The sequence below is a fragment of the Lynx canadensis genome, chromosome A3 (assembly GCF_007474595.2).
Source record: "Lynx canadensis isolate LIC74 chromosome A3, mLynCan4.pri.v2, whole genome shotgun sequence".
NCBI classification, from domain to species: Eukaryota; Metazoa; Chordata; class Mammalia; order Carnivora; family Felidae; genus Lynx; species Lynx canadensis.
The window spans coordinates 86,409,253-86,429,551 of NC_044305.1; the positions used below are offsets into that span (position 1 = coordinate 86,409,253).

Consider the following 20,299-nt stretch of genomic DNA (forward strand, 5'->3'; position numbering starts at 1 on the left):
AGTGCTAGATCCACTGTGCCTTAGCCCTAGGCTGACTGTTTTTAATGACCAACTACAAAATTCAAATACAGTTACCCTCCTCCCCGAACATGCCAGTAAATAGCCTTGTGGAAGGTTCTCGGCTAGGCTCTGGGAAAGCAAAGAGGTAACAGTCTTTGCCAGAAGATTCTGCCTTTCAAAGGAAAAGTACGGGGATGGGGGAGGCAGGCAACTGGGGGGCTTAGTCAGGCTCTTTTTAAATTTTTTAATGTTTACTTTTGAGCGAGAGAGAGAGAGAGTATGAGCTGAGGAGGGGTGGAGAGAGAGAGAGAGAGAGAGAGAGAGAGAGAGAGAGAGAGAATATCCCAAGCAGGCTCCACGCTGTCAGCACAGAGCCGCATGTGGGGCTCGATCTCACTAACCATAAGATGATGACCTGAGCAAAAATCAAGAGTCAGACGCATAACAGACTGAGCCACCCATGTGCCCCAAGCATTGGACTCTTGATATCATCTCAGGTTGTGAGATTGAGCCCTGTGTCAGGCATGGAGCCTGCTTGGGATTCTCTCTCTCCCTCTCTCTCTGCCCCTCCCCTGCATGTACATCTGCACGGTCTCTCTCTCAAAACAAATAAATTAAAAAAAAAAAAAAGTACAGGGGAAATCAAGGAAAGATGAAGCCTCTAGAGGGCAGACACTGCCCATAACCTGGCAAGATAATCAGCTGATAGAAACAGCCCGTAAATGTTTTTATTATTAAAAACAATTATGGTAAACATTGGAATTTGGGCAGGACAACTTAAAAATTAGCAAATCCTGTTGCTAGAACCCAATAGGTTGCTTTTTTCTCTGCAGATTCCTGGTTATATGCCTCTGTGTCTGGGATTCAACATTATAAACTGACTCATAACTCCCTCTTCTCTGGGTTTCGTGTTTAGGGAGCTGGCACGGATGAGGGCTGCCTGATTGAGATCCTGGCCTCCCGAACACCTGAGGAGATCCGACGTATAAACCAGACCTACCAGCTTCGTATGTAGCATTCTCAGGGGCCCCACTGAGGTTTCACTGTGATCTGAAAAGTAAACTAGCAGTGGGTAGTTACCTACTGATTAAACTTTCTTCTTAGAGGGGCACCTGGGTGGCTCAAGTCAGTTAAGCATCTGACTTCAGCTCAGGTCCTGATCTCGTGGTCTGTAGTCCATGGGTTCAAGCCCCATGTCAGGCTCTGTGTTGACAGCCTGGAGCCTGCCTCAGATTCTGTGTCTCTCTCTCTTCCCCTTCCCCACTACACTCTGCCTCTCTCTCTCTCTGCACTCTCTCTCAAAATGATACATAAACATTAAAAAAAATTTTTTTAAATACTTTATTCTTACAAACACTGACCATCCTTCGTTCCAAGCTCCACTTTTAGGCAGTTTCCTGTCTAGGCAAATGACAATCTGTTTGCTTCTCAAGACTTCTTAGGTGAAGATGCCACTCCCAGTGCAGTGTTTTATTACCCTGAAAGTTGTTCCTTATTATCAAGCAGAGAATCAAACATGTTTGTTCAAAAGTGGTGGCACCAATGAATCTTAGCATTTCAGGGAATGCCCTGGAGGGGCTCTCTCGCCCAACTTCTTACCTCCACACTGGACTGTATACCCTCCAGCCACCTAAGAAAGATAGCCATTTATTCCCCTCTTAAAAATCTCCAGAGGATGATGTTTATGAAGAGTCTTTAAAAGATAATATGCCTTTTTGCCCTAAGAATGTAATTTAAAAAAAAAACAAAACTGCTCAAAGGTTTAGATCCTTTGGTGCTTGTTTGGTATTGTTTATATTAGCTAAATATGTCCATCAGTAGCAGGTTGACTAAACAAAATATAGTGCACCCACACAATGGAGTATTATGTAGTCATCAAAATGTATATTGAAGGATATTATTAAATTCTGTTAAATGGTATGGTATATGGATAAGTGAAAAAGACAAATCATAAAATAGCGTGCTATGATGCCATTTTTTTTAAAAAGAAAAATAACAGGGGCACCTGGGTGGCTTAGTCAGTTAAGCATCCTATTCTTGATTTCAGCTCAGGTCACGATCTTGTGGTTCATGAGTTCAAACCCTTCATCAGTCTCTGCACTGACAGCGTGGAGCCTACTCGGGATTCTCTTTCTCTTCCTCACTCTCTGCCCCTCACCCGCTCATGCTGTCTTCCCTCACCCCAATAAATAAACTTAAAAAAAAGAATAAAAGAAAAATAATACGTATATAAGGAAAAATGAGGAAGGAGACTCACCAAGGTGGTATCAATGATTATTTCTGGGTGATTAGATTATGGTGGAGTTTTGTGGAGTCTTTTCCCCTCCATTTTACTTATTTGTTTTTCCCTGAGTTTTCCATGTACTACTCTGGTAGAAAGGAAACAAAACAGTAAGAGTTTTGGTAAGTGTTCAGGGCAGGAGATACTAAACCTTGGGAGCTTTGTTCGAACACTCCAATCCCCATGTCTGCCGAATGGATCTTCTACCCAAGGGCTGTGAAGGGCTGCAACTTCTCTGGGGAAGCTCTTGGTGGGAAGCTGCTAGAATTTGGGTCTGACAGCCCCCTGCATGTCCCCAAACACAGGCTCAGAAACTCTGCTCTGTTTGCCTTTCCATGTGCCAGTCAACAGTCACCGTTCCTTCCATTACTGAGAACCACGGTGGGGGCAGACTCCTGGACAGTAGTAACTGCAGGAGGAGGAGTACAGCCCCAACCCTCTTGACCTTTCATTTTAAGGACCAGGAACATATTGTTTCTACTATAATGACAAGCTAAACTTGCCTTGACCATTTTACAAGAGTTCAGTTTTGGAAAAACTGTGTGTGGGGTTGAAAACCCTCATAACAAACTGCTTCAGTAAACCGGCTGATCCTGGGGAGGACAGATGGTTCTGGAGCATGACGCAGCGCTGGACAGGACTCTACTCTGATGCAGCTAACTTTGCTCTCTTGCCAGAATATGGGAAGAGCCTTGAAGATGACATTCGCTCTGACACTTCATTCATGTTCCAGAGGGTGCTGGTGTCTCTGTCTGCTGTGAGTCGCGCCCTCAGTGGGCTGCTCCTGATGGGGGTTGAGTTCTATCGGGATGCTTGCTCCAAATCCCCTTTTCCAGCCTTGCTCATCCTTTCATCCTGCCAGATGTGAATATTCCCCAAGTGTTGTTCGTGGGCCTCTCTGCTGTTTTAATCCTCTCTCTTTTAGAGACTCTAGCTACTCACGCATGCCCATTTATTCAAATTTATATATATAAGTACCTAATACATGCCAGGTACCCTTGCTACTCAGTGCATTGAGACAACTTCTAGGCTTTAAAAGTTTATGTTGTCATAAAGGAATATATCAGGTACACAGATTGCTATAATAAAGGCATGAAAAGTGCCAAAGGAGGAGCACAGGGTAAAAGGAAGTTTCAAGGAGAGAGTCTGGTTGCAGAAACAAAGAGCAGCCTTCATGACAAAGGTGCTGGTTCAGAGAGGACTTGGAGGGTCGCTAGGATTTCAAGAGGCACAGATATAGGTGAGTGTGTTACAGGCAGGAAGAACAGCCAGAAAGAGGCAAGGAGGCAGGGGACATGGGGTGTGGGGTGTGTTCAAGGAATTGTTGGCTGAGCAGTTGGTTGGTGATTCTAGGAACAAGGTGGAAAGATGAACTGAGATCCCTTGTTGGGAGAGCAGTAGGGAGCTGCTAAAGGTTTGGGATCGCTGGAGTGAACTGCATTTTTAGAAGAGTAATGTAACAGTGATGTGTAAGATCAGTTGAACTGGAGGCTGGGAGGCCTGGTAGGAAGTTACCTCAATATTCCAGATGAGAAGTAAAGCAGGACTGGGCTAGTGTGGGAGGAGAGGTACCAGAAAATAGAAGATGCATACATGTGACATTTCACATGACTTCCCAATTTTGTCTTTATCCTGATGTCCTTCCTGAGTGTAGGACTCTCATTTCTCACTGCTTTTTAAGGTGTTTCCTTATAGTCTACAATCACCTCAAATCAGTCCTCCTAAACTAAACCTGAACTCATCTCCCCCCCAAACCAGCTCATCTTCCCGACTTCCTGTTTCTGTTAATATTGTAAAACAATAATATTGTTTCTGTTAATATTAACAAGGCAGGACCCCGGAAATCATCTCCAACCCCACCACACTCTGCCTGTGATATTTACTTAATAATGCTGACCTGCTTTACTTGTTTCCTTATTTTTTCCTCACTCCTTATTTCTTAGCATTTCTTAACCCATTTTGTTCTTTGCCTTTCAGATTTAGCACTCTGCCAAGCCATGCCTAGACCATAGAATATTGAGACAGCATAGCAATAGAAGTAGTCTAACAAGGGGTGCCTGGGTGGCTCAGTTGGTTAAGCATCCAACTCTTGATTTCAGCTCAGGTCATGATCTCACAGTTTATGAGTTTGAGCCCTACATTGGCCTCTGCACTGACAGCTCAGAGCCTGCTAGGGATTTTGTCTCCCTCTCTCTCTGCCATTCCCCGTGCTCTCTCTCTTTTCTCTCTCTCTCTCTCTCTCTCTCTCTCTCTCAAAAATAAATAAATAATCATTAAAAAAAATAGTCTAACAATCCAGAGGAAAGTAGCCTGTTACTCCTTACCATTCCTCCCAGGCTTCAACCCTTCCCTTCCCATGAGCTGATGTTGGTGAGGGGTGAGGCGTTTTCACATGCTCCTTAAGCCCCACTGCTGGTCCTAGACTCTTGATTCTCCTTTGTTCCAAGCCCTTATTTGGCAGAATTGATCAATGTAGATTTGCCGGCTAGGGAGGCCTTGAGTCAGCTGGGAAGACATAGGAGTGGGGTGAGCTGGCAAAGGGAGGAGACAGCAGTGGAGGGAGCAGTCAGCAGGCAGTGTTTCTCTGCTTCCCCTTCTGCTGGCAGAGACTGCCCAGGCAGCATGAAGGAGCCGCTGGCTCTGGTTGGTCATGTTCTCTAGGCACAGACCAGAGCCACAGGAATAATGCAAACACATTCAGAGGACATCTGCCCTCTCTCCCTAGGCTGGAAGGGTGACCTCTGTGGGCATTCTAATTACCATGTCCTTGGGTTCCCAGACATTCTGTCCTAACAGTGTGCCCCACCACCATCTTCATGGATACTCTCTCATTCTCTGTTTTGTTTTTCTCAGGGTGGCAGGGATGAAGGAAATTATCTGGATGATGCTCTCATGAGACAGGATGCTCAGGTTAGTAGACCTGAAATTTCTTTCTTTTCTTTGGCCAGTAAGACATGCCTTAGTTGGTGGATCCCCTCTTATATTTCAGTGTATATTGCCTGGCTGGGATATATTAAAAAAAAAAAAAAAAAAAAGGTTCCCATAGATAACCTTTAATGCAGAAATTTCTTGCAGAGATACTTGGGGCTTGGGGGTGATACAGGGCATCATTATATAAGCCCCCCTGTGTTCTTGACATTGGGACCATGGTACGGCCACCCCAGAGAACCATGGACCATCTTTGGAATCACTTGAAGGTGAAGGGACCTGCCTTTGCTTTATTTACCTTGCATTTTTACTTCCCCAGAGAGAACATTTGACAGCACCTGTGTTAAACAGCTTGGCGCAGTGTGTACCCCATTGGGGTAAAATTAATATCAACCCCCAAGAGGCAGTTGGTTCCCTGGTGCCCAGCCCACTGATGCTGCCCTGGCACTGATGCCTGATCTATTTACTGCAGCCAGGTAACACTGACAATAAGAACTAATAAAAAGTGGGTCCTTACCAAGTGCCAAACACTGTTGAGCTCTTGATACAAAGTATGTCATTGAATCCTTGCAATAACCCTGTGAACCAAGTATTGCTATCCCTGTTATATGGACAAGAAAATTGAGGCTTACAGAAGTCCAGTTCCTTGCTCAAGTTCACAGATAATACATGGCAGAACTGGGATTTGAACCTAGGATCTAGATTTGGATCTAGATCCTGTACTCTCAACCAATATACAACCATGGGGAAGAACTGTTCCCATTCATTATGCAAGGTATGAACCACTATGGATTCTGCAGGAAAGAACCCGTTGCTTTCACCAAGAGGGAGAGGGGTATGTGTGTCATAAGAGTTCTGAGGATGCAGGGAGGCCCATCCCATACTAGAGAAATAGGAAATTGCCTCTAAAACAAAAGCTTTGAGGAAGGAGAAGGTATTGAAAACGCTGAACTCCTGGTTGCTTACATGAATTTCAGCTACCTCAAAGACAACATTTTTGGGTATGTTGGAAGGAGCCTCCGTAGTACAGGTGTATCTCAAACTAAATGAAGAGTTAGCAAGCAATTTATTCCTGAGACATTATAGCCACTGTCAATTGTTGGTGCGTTCCTTAGATGCCAGGCATTGCATGAACTGCTTTGCGCTTTTTCCTCATAACACATCTGTGAAGTAGATATTTTTACTTCTGCTTTAGAGATTAAGAAACTGATGTGAAGATTTAAATAACTTATCCAAAAAAATCATTCCTAACTACGGTAAATGATAAATAAATAAATAAATAACTTGTCCAAGATCTCCTAGCTGGTAGAATTGGGCTCCTTGAATCCAGGTCTGTCTGATTTTTTTAAACAAATGCAGTTCAATCAACTGTTTTGAGGGCTCTTCAAGGAGCCTCTTGGAAGTGATCAGCTGAAAGGGGTTTCCTACCAAGTTTGGGCTGGGAAAGTTGGACAGAGGAAGTAGAACTCAGAGTAGGTTTTTCTGGATCCTTCGCCAAGAGGATCCTTCGCCCACTGATATTTCAGCTCTTGTAGGATAAGACAGTAGGAAAACCTTGTCAGCCTTTGCTGTGGCTTGTATCAGCAGTAGGGGGAGTAGTTGCAACCACTAGGTGTTATAGCTGGATTTTGAGGAAAGTGAATGAGTTTGAGATGAGAAGAATGATCAGGGCAGGTGGAATCAGGTCATGGTAACTTACAAAAGGTAGAAATCTTAAAATTTAAAAAGGCTGTTATCCAACGAGTCCAATTTCATCTGTTCTTGGGATGAAACTTGCACTGAAGGACATCATAGGGAGTGCTCAAAATTCCTACTTTAAAAAGAAACTCATGATATATTAAAACTACCCTAGGGGGACCTGGGTGGCTCAGTCGGTCAAGTGTCCAGCTTCGGCTCAGATGGTGATCTCAAGATTCGTGAGTTTGAGCCCCACGTCAGGCTCTGTGCTGACAGCTCAGAGCCTGGAGCCTGCTTCAGATTCTGTGTCTCCCTCTCTCTCTGCCCCTCCCCTGCTCGGGCTCGGTCTCTCTTTCTCTCTCAAAAATAAACATAAAAAAAGTTTTTAAACTACAGTAAAAATGCCCTTCAGAGCTTTGGCTGGATGACACATTTTGGTTCTCTTCTCCTGAAAAACAAACAAACCAGCAAATCTAAAAAAGGGAAAATCCGCATCAACACTGGAAACCACGGAGGAGGGCCGTTAAAATGCCAGATGGGCAGCAAACCTGGGCCAAGGATGCAGGAAGGACATTTCTGCCACAGAAAAGAGGCCAATGCCCCCAACCTCAAAGCACAGTGGCTCTGTGCGAACAGGAAGAAATTCCTCAGGGAACTCCTGTGTCTCAGCAGCCCTCCGTGGACTAGCAACTGGTGCTCCTGCTGGAACTCCATCCATATAAAAAGTGAGGAGCTCCGAGAAGAATCCCCTCACCTTGTTCTGGAGGAAAAGAACAGATCTGGATAGACTGCTCATCACTTAAAAATGAAAAAGCATGACAGTCAGCAAATCCTCAGATCAGACACTATGTGGCCTGTGAGCCAACAGAAGCAGCAAGGGAGGCAAACAGGGCCACACTGTCAGGAAGAGGCAGATTTCACACGGCTTTGGACCCTAAAATACACAAGAGAAAAACAGGTTTCAGTGAAACAAGAGCTAAATAAAAAGGCAGTGAGAAAAGAACAGAGATGAAAACGGAGCCAGATGAAGGGCAAGAAAAGATAAAGGAGCTAGATGAGCCGACAAGAAGTGATCTTAGACAAAACAGGAAAATCTGAATTTTAAAGCTTATTACTTTATTACTTAGATGAACTCTTCGTGCCCTCTGAGCTTTAAAATTCCATGGTTCTGTGAATTGACTCTAAAGCAGTGAGGAAATTAGACAAAGAAGTGAAAGAATAGGTGAGTAGATGGAGGGAAGCCCAATGAGTGACAAAAATGTGTCAATTAAGGGCATTTTGAGAAACTTAACAAGCCAGCTGCTGATTATAAATAAACAGTAGGGTTTTAAATTAAAAAAAATTTAAAAATTTTTTAATAAATGTTTATTTTTGAGAGAGAGAGAGAGACAGAGTGTGAGTGGGGAGAGGCAGAGAGAGAGGGAGACACAGAATCTGAAGCAGGCTCCAGGCTCTGAGCTGTCAGCACAGAGTCCGACAAAGGGCTTGAACCCACGAGCTGTGAGATCACGACCTGAGCCGAAGTCAGACACTTAACGGACTGAGCCACCCAGGTGCTCCAAAAACATTTTTAAAATAAAACACACATAACATAAAATTTGCCATCTTACCCATTTTTAAGTTCAGTAATGTTAACTATGTGCATATTCCTGTGCAAACAATCTCCAGAGCTTTCTCACCTTGCAAAACTGAAACTCTGTACCATTAAACAACTCCTCATTTCCCCCTCCTCCCAGCCAGTGACAACCACTCTCTGGCTTTCTGTTTCTATGAGTTTGACTAGACACCTCATACAAGGTAATCGCACAGTACTTGTGTTTGTGTAACTGGCTTATTTCACTTAGCATAATGTCCTCAGGGCTCATCCAGGTTGTAGCATGTGCCAGAATTTCCTTCCTTTTTAAGGCTGGATCATATTCCAATGTTTGTATAGCCCACATTTTGTTTATCCATTCATCTGTCTGTCGATGGACAGTTGAGTTGCTTCTAACTTTTGGCTGTTGTGAATAATGCTCTGTGAATATGGATATACAGATATTTCCGTAAGATCTGCTTTCCATTCTTTTGGCTATATACTCAGAAGTAGTATTGTTGGATCATATGGTAATTCCATTTTTAATTTCTTGAAGCATAGCCATACTGTTTTCTATAGAGGCTGCGTTATTCTACGTTCTCATCAACAGTGCACAGGGTTCCAGTTTCTCGACATCCTCGCCAAGAATTGCTATTTTCCTGTTGTTTTTTTAAAATGGCAGGGAGGTAATATGAATAGTAGTTTTGATTTATCAGTAATATAGTTAAAGTGGCCAGAGTCAAATTCTTATAGTCCTACCTGTTTGGAATATAAACAATTACTAATGGGGTCCTGGTTCTACTGTGACACCTTGTGTAGCCTTCGGCAAATCACAGATCATTCTACAGTAGTGTTGTCCAGTAGAATTTTCTGCGATGCTGAAAATGTTCTACATTGGCACTGTCTCGTATGGGTGTCCACTGGCTAATTTTAATTAACTAAAATTAAATGAAATTTAAAAGTCAACTCCTCAGCCAGAGTAGCCACAAATGGCCACAGAGCACCTGAAATGTGGCTAGTCTGACTGAGGAGGTGACTTGTAAATTTTCATGAATGAAAATGTAAGTAGTCACATATGGTTAGTGACTTCTGTATGGTAAGCCTAGTCTAGGGCATTCCTTTCAGCTCTGATGATAGAACCATGTAGTCTGTATATAAGGAGCTGCTGCTGGTGCTTGCCCTCTCAAGGAGATAGTAAAAGGTCCTATTAGTCATATACCTAAGGAAAAGTCTTGAGTCATTGTTTGCCACTCACCAACACCACTTCCACCCTCATCACCAACAAAATAAAACGCAGCCAGCTCAGCTCTTTGAAGTTCTGGAAATATTTATATATTTCCTGGCACCTTCTCTGTGATGTTTTAAACTTGTGCTTTGTTTGGCTTCAGGACCTGTATGAGGCTGGAGAGAAGAAATGGGGGACAGATGAGGTGAAATTTCTAACTGTTCTCTGTTCCCGGAACCGCAATCATCTGTTGCATGGTAAGGCACTTGCCTCATCTTCCAAAGAAACTGTTTGAAAGACAGTGAAAACTATATTGTCCATAATTAATTTAGAACCCTTTCCCCTTTACTTGGTACAAAGAACTGATTGCACTGAACTGTCTTAGATATCTTACCTTGGAAATGTAGGAGTGCAACAGTGTGCATGAGAGCCAATTTCTGAAATATTAATGATGAATAATTAGTGGATATACAATGTATTCATAGGGGTTTGGCATTCCTGTTTGTAGGAAACCAACGTTCGCGGTCAGTCCTTTTTCTAAAGCAGCCCCATTTAATTAAAAAAAAATTTTTTTTAAGTTTACTTATTTATTTTGAGAGAGAGAGAAAATGAGTGGGGTAGGAGCAGAGAGAGAGGGAGAGAGAACTCCAAGCAGGCTCTGCACTATGAGTGCTCGAACTCACGAACTGCAAGGTCATGATCTGAGCCGAGATCACGGGTCGGACACTAAACCGACTGAGCCACCCAGGCACCTGCCCCATTTAATTTTACTTACATAAGAAAAAAATCTTCAGTACATCAGTGAGTAATGAAGTAGAATTGTTGGTTGATATTTATTCCTATTTAATATCCAAGCTGTAAAGCTAATAGAAATGATTTCTTTAGGGAGTATGTGGCATAAGATAAATAGTGGATAGTTTCACATTTTATTTCCTATGTGTAATGTTTTTAATTTGCTTCTGGTAATGCTAGTCTTTGTAGTGTGCTTTTAAACTTCTTTGGGAAAAAAACTGTGGAACATTTGTCGTCAGGTTTATTTTCTTGTAAACAGCAATAAGGATTAAATAGGATATTTCATCTTTTATATAAGCTCTTTAGGTCTTTATGTTGCAGTACAATTTTATAAACCCACCGTGCTGTATAATCACACACAATTTACAAAACCTATGGGAAATTTGAGGATGAGTTCGCTAAATTGAAAACATAAAGTAATTGAAAATTACAACACATTTGGAAGTTGCAGTGATTTCAGATATTCCACAGTGCCTAAAAATAGGTAATTACACCTGTTAATAAATGTCACGGGCTACCATCAGATGCACCAACTTCTGACTCAGCTCCTTATTTCTTCCCCTTGCCAGATTACTAATTACATAAATCTCCACCTGGTGGTATTTCCCAAGAACTGCAGGTCTGCTAAAGACCATGCAAATACCTTTGTAACAATTTTCACTTCTCAGCACAATTGTCGGGAAGTTATAAAATATCTGCTTGTAAACGACTGGAAGAAAATCTAAGCACTATTTGGATAAAGAAAACTTCATAATTTTCTTACCAACAAACAATAATAGTGAGGATTCAAATAACTAGCGTTTTATTAATTATCTTCCCAGTGCAGTGCTAAGCATATGATAAGCATTGTTTGTTGCAATATCCCATTGGAGCAGCCATTATTTCCCCCATTTTACAGTGGAGAAAACTGGGACTTTGAAAATGTGTCAATGAGATCTTTTGATTCCAAGCAATAGACACTGACTCCAACTTAAGTAAGAAGGAGAAATAATACAGAATGGGACGAGGGAAAGGAAGAGCTGAACAATTCCAGGAAGAACAGAAATCAAGGCAGTTCTGGGGATCACAGTGGAAGGGAGTCACATATTTTACTTGTAAAGCAGAGTTTCTCAGTCTGGTCTTCGTTGAAAATGCTGGTTCTTGAACCCCTACTTCAGAGTGGCTGATTTAGAATCCCTGAAAGTGACATCCAGGACGTTTCCCAGGTTCCCCAGTTAATTCTTCTGTTCTCTGAGGTTAAAGCTGACTCAGTGCTTTTGGCCATTCCCATTATCTGCTCATTTATAAAACCCCCAGGAGGGGGAAAGCCTGGGTGGCTCAGTCAGGCATCAGACTCTTGATTTCAGCTTAGGCCATGATCTCATGGTTGTGAGATCGAGCCCCACATCCCACTCCATGCTGGATGTGGAGCCTACTTAAGACTCTCTCTATCTTTTTCTCTCTCTTTAAAAATTAGTTAATTAATTAATTAAATTTAAAAAATCCCCAGGAGGGTAAGACTGGCTGTGGTCCGATGAACTGCCCACTGATTTGGTAGAGCTTATGGTGTATGTTGGGGGGCAGGGGTGTCTGTGGGTTGACAGCCCTGTGAAAATCACACTGATGGGGCCTGGGGCAATACCCCAAAGAGAGCAATGTTAAGAAGAAAAAACAGATATCCACTCTAAGAAGCCTCCAGAAGGAGACAGCGAGAGGAAAATAGGTTCATCGCATTTGAAAATACTTGGCAAAAAGTGAAAGAAAAACTAATTATGTTACAGTCTATTAAAAGAGGCAACCATTTGTGTCAAATGTGACTCAGTATTCAAGGGGTTGACTTACTCTAGTTTTAAGCCAAAAGGAACACACAGGTGATTGCCAAGGCCAGAATTACAAAAAGACATGTTCTGCTCATTAAGAGAACAATGAGAAAAGAAAGCACATCTCTCTAGATGTTATGTTCATTTTATGTGTGAGAAAACAGGGTCCCAAATAAGGGAAAGGACTCACCTGATCTCCTCCGAGAGTCACAACATTCCTTCATCCTCCCCTCGCACCCATTCCACTTGCCTGTGCCTCCTGGGTTCTCACTGACACTGCTAATTACTTTCTTCCTGAGGTATGCCAAAGAATAAATAGTGACTGCTTTGGATTCTGTGTCTCACTCTGTCTCACTCACACTCTGTCTCTGTCTCTCAAAAGTGAATAAACGTTAAGAAAAAATTTTTTTTTCGGGGCACCTGTGTGGTTCAGTCGCTTAAGCATCTGGCTTTGGCTCAGGTCATGATCCCACGGTTTGTGGGTTTGAGCCCCACGTCAGGCTCTGTGCTGACAGCTCAGAACCTGCGGCCTGCTTCAGATTCTGTGTCTCCCTCTCTTTCTGCCCATCCCCCACTTGTGTTCTGTCTCTCTCAAAAACAAACATTAAAAAAAATGTTTTAATTAAAATAAAAAATGGGGGTGTCTCAAATGTCCATTGATGGATGAATGGATAAAGAAGATGTGGTATACATATACAATGAAGTATTACTTGGCAATCAAAAAGAATGAAATCTGGCCATTTGCAACTACATGGATGGAACTGGAGGTATTATGCTAAGTGAAATTAGTCAGTCAGAGAAAGACAAATGTCATATGACTTCACTCATATGAACACTTTAAGATACAAAACAGATGAACATAAGGGAAGGGAAGCAAACAGGGAGGGGGGCAAAAACATAAGAGATTCTTAAATATGGAGAACAAACAGAGGGTTACTGGAGGGGTTATGGGAAGGGGGATGGGCTAAAAGGGTAAGGGGCATTAAGGAATCTATTCCTGAAATCATTGTTGCACTATATGGTAACTAACTTGGATATAAATTAAAAAATTAAATTAAATTAAAATTTTAAAAAATAACTTGTAAAAAAAAAAAATGGGGGCACCTGGGTGGCTCAGTCGGTTGAATGTCCAACTTCAGCTCAGGTCATGATCTCCCGGTCCATGAGTGCCAGCCCCACATCAGGCTCTGTCATGATACCTCAGAGCCTGGGGCCTGCTTTGGATTCTGTGTCTCCCTTTTCCTCTGCCTCTCCCCCACTCACACTCTGTCTCTGTCTCTCAAATATGAATAAATGTTAAAAAAATTTTTTTAGATAAACAGTGATCTCTAGAATGCTCATTCTCTCCATAAATTTCAGTTTCCTCTATTCTTTTTATTATTTATGATTCCATTTTGTTATTGTTTGTAGTGTTTGATGAATACAAAAGGATATCACAGAAGGATATTGAGCAGAGTATTAAATCTGAAACATCTGGTAGCTTTGAAGATGCTCTGCTGGCCATAGGTAAGTTGGTAGAGGGTGGGAAGTAGAGAAACAAATGTTTACCGACTTTTCTCCTTACTAGTTTATTGTCATGGAGATATAGGTGTTTTCAGGGATTTAAAAAAAAGTTTCAGTCCCTCATAATGGGACGCAGAATTTTAGACAAGAAGTATTATATATGATCTGATCATTATTATATTATGTAGCTTTATATATTTTATATCCTCTGTGCCTTTATATCTGAATATACCGGAGAGATAATCCTATACTAGCTGCCTCTTGTAAGTCTATGGATGGTTAGAACTAATAACTGTTTCATATGGTAGACATAGTAATCATTTTGAAACTATATGCTGCCTTTTGCTTTAATTGCCTTTATTAATTATTTTTCCATGGTCTATGTTCATAAAACATAGACCTTGGCTAAAATTCTTCTGACAAAGCAATCAAGAGAATACTACTTCATACCTTGTAGAAACAGAGGGAACAATTGCCACTTTTTTCTCATAGCTTTTATAATTTTTTTATTTCTTTTTTTTTATCTCAACAGTAAAGTGCATGAGGAACAAATCTGCATATTTTGCTGAAAGGCTTTATAAATCTATGAAGGTAAATGGCTCATTTTTAGCATCTCAATGACTCCAACATGTCTTATGTCCACCTTCATGTTTACTTCTGTTTCCCATACAAATTAACCAAAATCAGCTTGAGATACTCAGTTCAACCCATCAAATACTTCACCGAGTGCCTGCTAATGATAATACTAGGTAGTACTTATTGAGTACTTATAACATGTGATCACCATTGCTAATGCCGTATACATATGGATTAATTTTATCCCTACAACAGCTCTAAGGGGAAAGTCCTATTATTAACCCCCATTTTACAGATGAGAAAACTGAGACATAGGGAGGATGTGCAGTTTGTCCAAGGTCCTCAGTGAGGAAGTAATGGAGCAAGGATGCAAATATTGGCAGTTTGGCTTCAGAGCCCAAGCCCCTAACCATGCATCATACTCTGTGCAGAGACTGCTGCTGGGAACCGTGAGAGGTACAGGAGAGATTGGAAGGTAGGAAGGGGAAGACACATGTGTGCAAAATACCAGTAAGAACAAAATAGAATATAAGACAGTAGTTGAGGATCCAAATATATAGGAACACAGAAAGAAGAGTATCTTCCAGTATTTGTTTAGGGGATGAAGATCAGAGAAGAATATTTAAAGAAGTTGGTATATTTCAGCAGGACCTTAAAGGAAATTTTACAGGGGCACCTGGGTATCTCAGTCAGTTGAGCGTCCGACTTCGGCTCAGGTATGATCTCACAGTTTTGTGAGTTCAAGTGCTGCGTTGGGCTCTACGCTGACACTTCAGAGCCTGGAGCCTGTGTCACATCCTGTGTGTGTCTCTCGGCTTCTTCCCCACTTGTGCGGGCCCTCGCTTTCTCAAAAGTAAGCAAGTAAACGTTAAAAAAAATAGATAAAGGGAGTTTTACGTTGGAGGATTTCATCTGGTAGGAAGGATGGTAAGGCTGGGGAAGGAAGGATGACATTCAGTGGGGAAGAATCATTGCAGGTGAGGCAGGCAGTATGAGAGCACCAGGTATGTGTCTCGAATGGCAGAGAGCAGTCTCCTCTGGTTCGAACACAGAGTGTTGGAAAGGTAGGTTGTGGAAAGCCCTGAACACCATGGTGAGGAACAGTATTCCACAGGCTTCTGCAGGCTTTGTGGTGCAAAAGATGTCATCAGGAGAGCCATGCATAGGCTTGCCTTGATAGGCTAAAGAAGAGCACTGAGAACCAGCATGGATCTTGTTTTCTTCCCTAGGGCTTGGGCACCGATGATGACACCCTTATCAGAGTTATGGTTTCTCGAGCAGAGATTGATATGATGGACATCCGGGAAAACTTCAAGAGGCTTTATGGGAAGTCTCTGTATTCCTTCATCAAGGTAGGTCATGAGAGCCCGGCCTTGGCCCAGGGGAAAGCTCTGAGAAAAGAAATGGGGCTCTGACCTAGGTATTCAGACACTTCTTATCCGTTCCCTGGCAGATAGCACCACTTTTAAAGATCTTACTCTAATTCAGGTATTTCCAGTTTCTTTCCTTTCACACAGATGTTTAAATCTCTGCTAGGTTAGAAGCTGGAAATGTTTGCCTTCTAAATATAGTAATTATGTTGACCCCGGACAGAGAAAGAGTATATTGTAATGCATACTTTTAAAAGTGTCATTTCCTTGCCTGCCTGCTTACAGTGGAAGATAAGCAACAAAGTCAGTCATCCAGAACCCTACCCAGGGCCAGCTAAGATCTACAGTGGGAAAGCCTGTTAGTTACCCTGGATTTCTGCCTTTGTTTACCTGGCAGCAGACTTCCCGGAGTCCTAACTGGGCATGAGAATGACAAGAAATGATTCACATCCAGGGGCGCCTGGGTGTCTCAGTCGGTTAAGTGTCTCACTTCGGCTCAGGTCATGATCTCACAGTTCGAACCCCATATTGGGGGCTTCAGGCTGACCGTGGGGAGTCTGCTTGGGATTCTCTGTCTCCCTCTCTCTGTGCCCCTCCCCTGCTCACGCGTTCTCTCTCTTTCAAAAGTAAATATTTTTTTAAAAAAGCAAAAATGACAAAAGTAAGAAAAATGTAAGTTATACTTATAAGGAACAACTAGAATACAGTGACATGTAAGCAGCTGTGAAAAAGAGGCCAGGGAAGAGAACATTATGCTATAAGGAAAAAGAATTTAAGGAGAAAACACATTAAATAGGAAAAAAGTGATCACTTTATATTAATAAAGGCAACTATTCACAACAAAGATTAAGTCATGAAACTTTTAAGTGCCAAATAAGTGTTGCATTCAAATCTATAAATAAGAAATTTGAAGCTCCAAAAGAAGACATTGATGGAAAAATATGCCAGATAGAATTTAACACATCCTTATTCTTTGGCAGATTGATGAGACAAAACATAAAGAAAGATATATTAAGATTTAATTTAAGAGATATATATTAAACTTTGAATCCAATAGACAGAGATTCCCTCTTTTCTAGTGCCCATGAAGCACAAACAAAAATTGATCTAATAATTAGACCATAAAACGTTATATGTAGAAATTATAGCACCTTTCTGGAAGGCTATTTTGCAACATGTACCAAAAGGCTTAAGAAAATGCACAATCATTGGGGCACCTGGGTGGCTCAGTCAGTTGAGCACCCGGCGGCTTTGGCTCAGGTCATGATCTTGTGGTTCCTGGGTTTGAGCTCCACATCGGGTTCTGTGCTGATATGACAGAGCCTGGAGCCTGCTTCGGATTCTGTGTCTCCCTCTCTCTCTGCCCCTTCCCCACTTGCATTCTGTCTCCATCTCTCTCTCTCTCTCTCTCTCTCTCTCTCTCTCTCTCTCTGTCTCTCTCTCAAAAATAAACATTAAAAAAATGTTCTTTAAGAAAAGGCACCATCATTAATCTGGCAATTCTCATTTTATGAAAATCTATCCTGAGTAAATCATCAAGAAAATGCACAAAAATTTAACTACAATTGCTTATTATAACAGTATTTATAATAGTGAAAAATTAGAAAAGATAGAAATATCTAACAGTGGGGAGGGTAAGGAAATTATTTTACCTATATAAAACGGGATACTATTTAACCATTAAAGAATGATGTTGTAGAAGAACATTTAATAAATTAAAATAGGGAAATAATCTCTATTATGTAAAAAAGCAGAATACAGAATACTATACCCCCTCACATAGGAATCTATACACATAGAAAAAGGTCTGGAAGGGTATTGCACACACCAAAATACTAAGAATATCTCTAGATGGTGGAATTAGGGTTTTTATGTTCTTTTATGTCTTTATTTCCTATATTGAACAGGTATTACTTCTGCAATAAAAAAATAACAAGTGTTATTTTTTTTAAAAAATACCTCTCTGAGAAAAAGCCAGAGAAGACTGAAAAAGTTAACACGGTTGACTCTGAGCTGTGTATTCCTTTTGAAAACCCGCTTATCAGATTGTTCCTTTGCTTCTCTTGCCCCCAGGGTGACACATCTGGAGACTACAGGAAAGTACTGCTCATTCTCTGTGGAGGAGACGATTAAAATAAAATCCAGGAAGGATAGGAGGATTCCCAACACTTTGAATTTTTTTTTCACTTCATTTTTCCACACTGCTATTAGTATTATCTCAGAATGCTTATTTCCAATTAAAACGCCTACAGATGCTCCTTAGGGTATAGACTGTATTATTATTCATCTATAATTACTCATTATGATACTTTAAAGCTGTACTTGCATTTCAAAGCTTATACAACTTGAAAGGAGATTTTAAATTAGAAATAAAAATGTACTCCATGGTTTTAACAGATTTCTTCCTTGTTTGTGTTTCACAGAAATTGGAATGTATTAAATTTATTTCATGGTTTTGGTGAAAAACTATTAAAGCAGAAGACTCAAAGACTGCTGTAAAATCACTTTGCTTCCCTAATTCTGTTTTCAAAGTGGCTAGTAATTTCTTTATTTGAAATTGTGAGCATGTAGTTCTTAAGAATATTAGTTCGGGGCGCCTGGGTGGCGCAGTCGGTTAAGCGTCCGACTTCAGCCAGGTCACGATCTCGCGGTCCGTGAGTTCGAGCCCCGCATCAGGCTCTGGGCTGATGGCTCAGAGCCTGGAGCCTGTTTCCAATTCTGTGTCTCCCTCTCTCTCTGCCCCTCCCCCGTTCATGCTCTGTCTCTCTCTGTCCCAAAAATAAATAAACGTTGAAAAAAAAAAAAAGTTTAAGAATATCAGTTCGATTAGCTGTTTTACATGGTCATACTTTGAAAACATCCACTAATCTCCTTTGTTTAGATTTTGTCTATACTGTTAGTTGATCTCTACAAAAGTTTGCATGGGAGACTTCCTTTCTCACATCTTACATTAAGATTACTTACTCTCTCCAGGTTGAAGTATACCAAAATCACCAACTCGTCTGAGCAAATTAAATTCTAAGTGTGGTTATACAGGTCATATATGTCTGGTTAGCAAACATAAATGCTGAACATTCCACAATATTATGGTTAATGTCTTAATCCAGCTGGAAGGTGAATGGAAAAAAACTAAGTGTCCAACCAGGTATTATACTGATGATGGTGTAATGTTCTGAATTTACTTTTATTTACAGGAATTTTTTTGTGCTAAAAGTAATTTTTAAAATATTTTTCAATTTTGTTGATTTGTAGTAATTTACATTTGCACTGTGCCTTTCAACTCTAGAATTATTCTGAAGTTGTACTTGATTTTATTCAAAGGTTCAGTTTATATACGACGTGGAAAAATAATTTTAATAAAACATGGTGTCTTTAAAATGTCTTTAAAATATTCTTTCTCTAATTGACTTTTCCACTTCGGAGATTTTTCACCTTGGCCCTGAAAGAAGATATCTTTAAAAAACTTGTGTTAGTCAGTTTCTGTTAGAAACTACAACCTAAAGAAGGCATCCAGATGGCCAACAGGCACATGAAAAGATGCTCAACGTCGCTCCTCATCAGGGAAATACAAATCAAAACCACACTCAGATACCACGTCACGCCAGTCAGAGTGGCCAAAATGAACAAATCAGGAGACTATAGATGCTGGAGAGGATGTGGAGAAACAGGAACCCTCTTGCACTGTTGGTGGGAATGCAAATTGGTGCAGCCACTCTGGAAAACAGTGTGGAGGTTCCTCAAAAAATTAAAAATAGACCTACCCTATGACCCAGCAGTAGCACTGCTAGGAATTTACCCAAGGGATATAGGAGTGCTGATGCATAGGGGCATGTGTACCCCAATGTTTATAGCAGCACTCTCAACAATAGCCAAATTATGGAAAGAGCCTAAATGTCCATCAACTGATGAATGGATAAAAAAATTGTGGTTTATATACACAATGGAGTACTACGTGGCAATGAGAAAGAATGAAATATGGCCCTTTGTAGCAACATGGATGGAACTGGAGAGTGTTATGCTAAGTGAAATAAGCCATACAGAGAAAAACAGATACCATATGGTTTCACTCTTACGTGGATCCTGAGAAACTTAACAGAAACCCATGGGGGAGGGGAAGGAAAAAAAAAAAAGAGGTTAGAGTGGGAGAGAGCCAAAGCATAAGAGACCCTTAAAAACTGAGAACAAACTGAGGGTTGATGGGGGGTGGGAGGGAGGGGAGGGTAGGTGATGGGTATTGAGGACGGCACCTTTTGGGATGAGCACTGGGTGTTGTATGGAAACCAATTTGACAATAAATTTCATATATTGAAAAAAAAAAGAAACTACAACACTTGATTTCTGCTTGGTCATGATTTAATGGTTCATGTATTCAAGCCCTGCATGGGGCTCTGAGCTGAGTATGGGGCCTGCGTGGAATTCTCTCCCTCCCTCTCTGCCCATCTCCCCCCCCCAAATAAATAAACATTTTTTAAAAAGAAACTACAACATTAAGAAAAAATAACATATTTAATCTTATGTGCAGTCACTGCTATAAAACTAATGTTTACATATACCAAACACTACTTAATAATATAA

General features: G+C 41.1%; 1 protein-coding gene across 1 annotated transcript in view; it reads left to right on the forward strand.

Moving 5' to 3' along the window:
- ANXA4 (annexin A4) overlaps positions 1 to 18,256 on the forward strand; it is a 60,629-nt gene extending 42,373 nt beyond the window's left edge. The window contains exons 6-13 of the mRNA XM_030310766.1: positions 917 to 1,007; positions 2,959 to 3,038; positions 5,135 to 5,191; positions 9,848 to 9,941; positions 13,686 to 13,781; positions 14,311 to 14,369; positions 15,584 to 15,706; positions 17,798 to 18,256. Coding sequence (XP_030166626.1) covers positions 917 to 1,007; positions 2,959 to 3,038; positions 5,135 to 5,191; positions 9,848 to 9,941; positions 13,686 to 13,781; positions 14,311 to 14,369; positions 15,584 to 15,706; positions 17,798 to 17,857 — 660 coding nt within the window. The 3' untranslated portion in view covers positions 17,858 to 18,256. The remainder of the gene's footprint in view (positions 1 to 916; positions 1,008 to 2,958; positions 3,039 to 5,134; positions 5,192 to 9,847; positions 9,942 to 13,685; positions 13,782 to 14,310; positions 14,370 to 15,583; positions 15,707 to 17,797) is intronic.
- Positions 18,257 to 20,299: the final 2,043 nt, after the last annotated feature.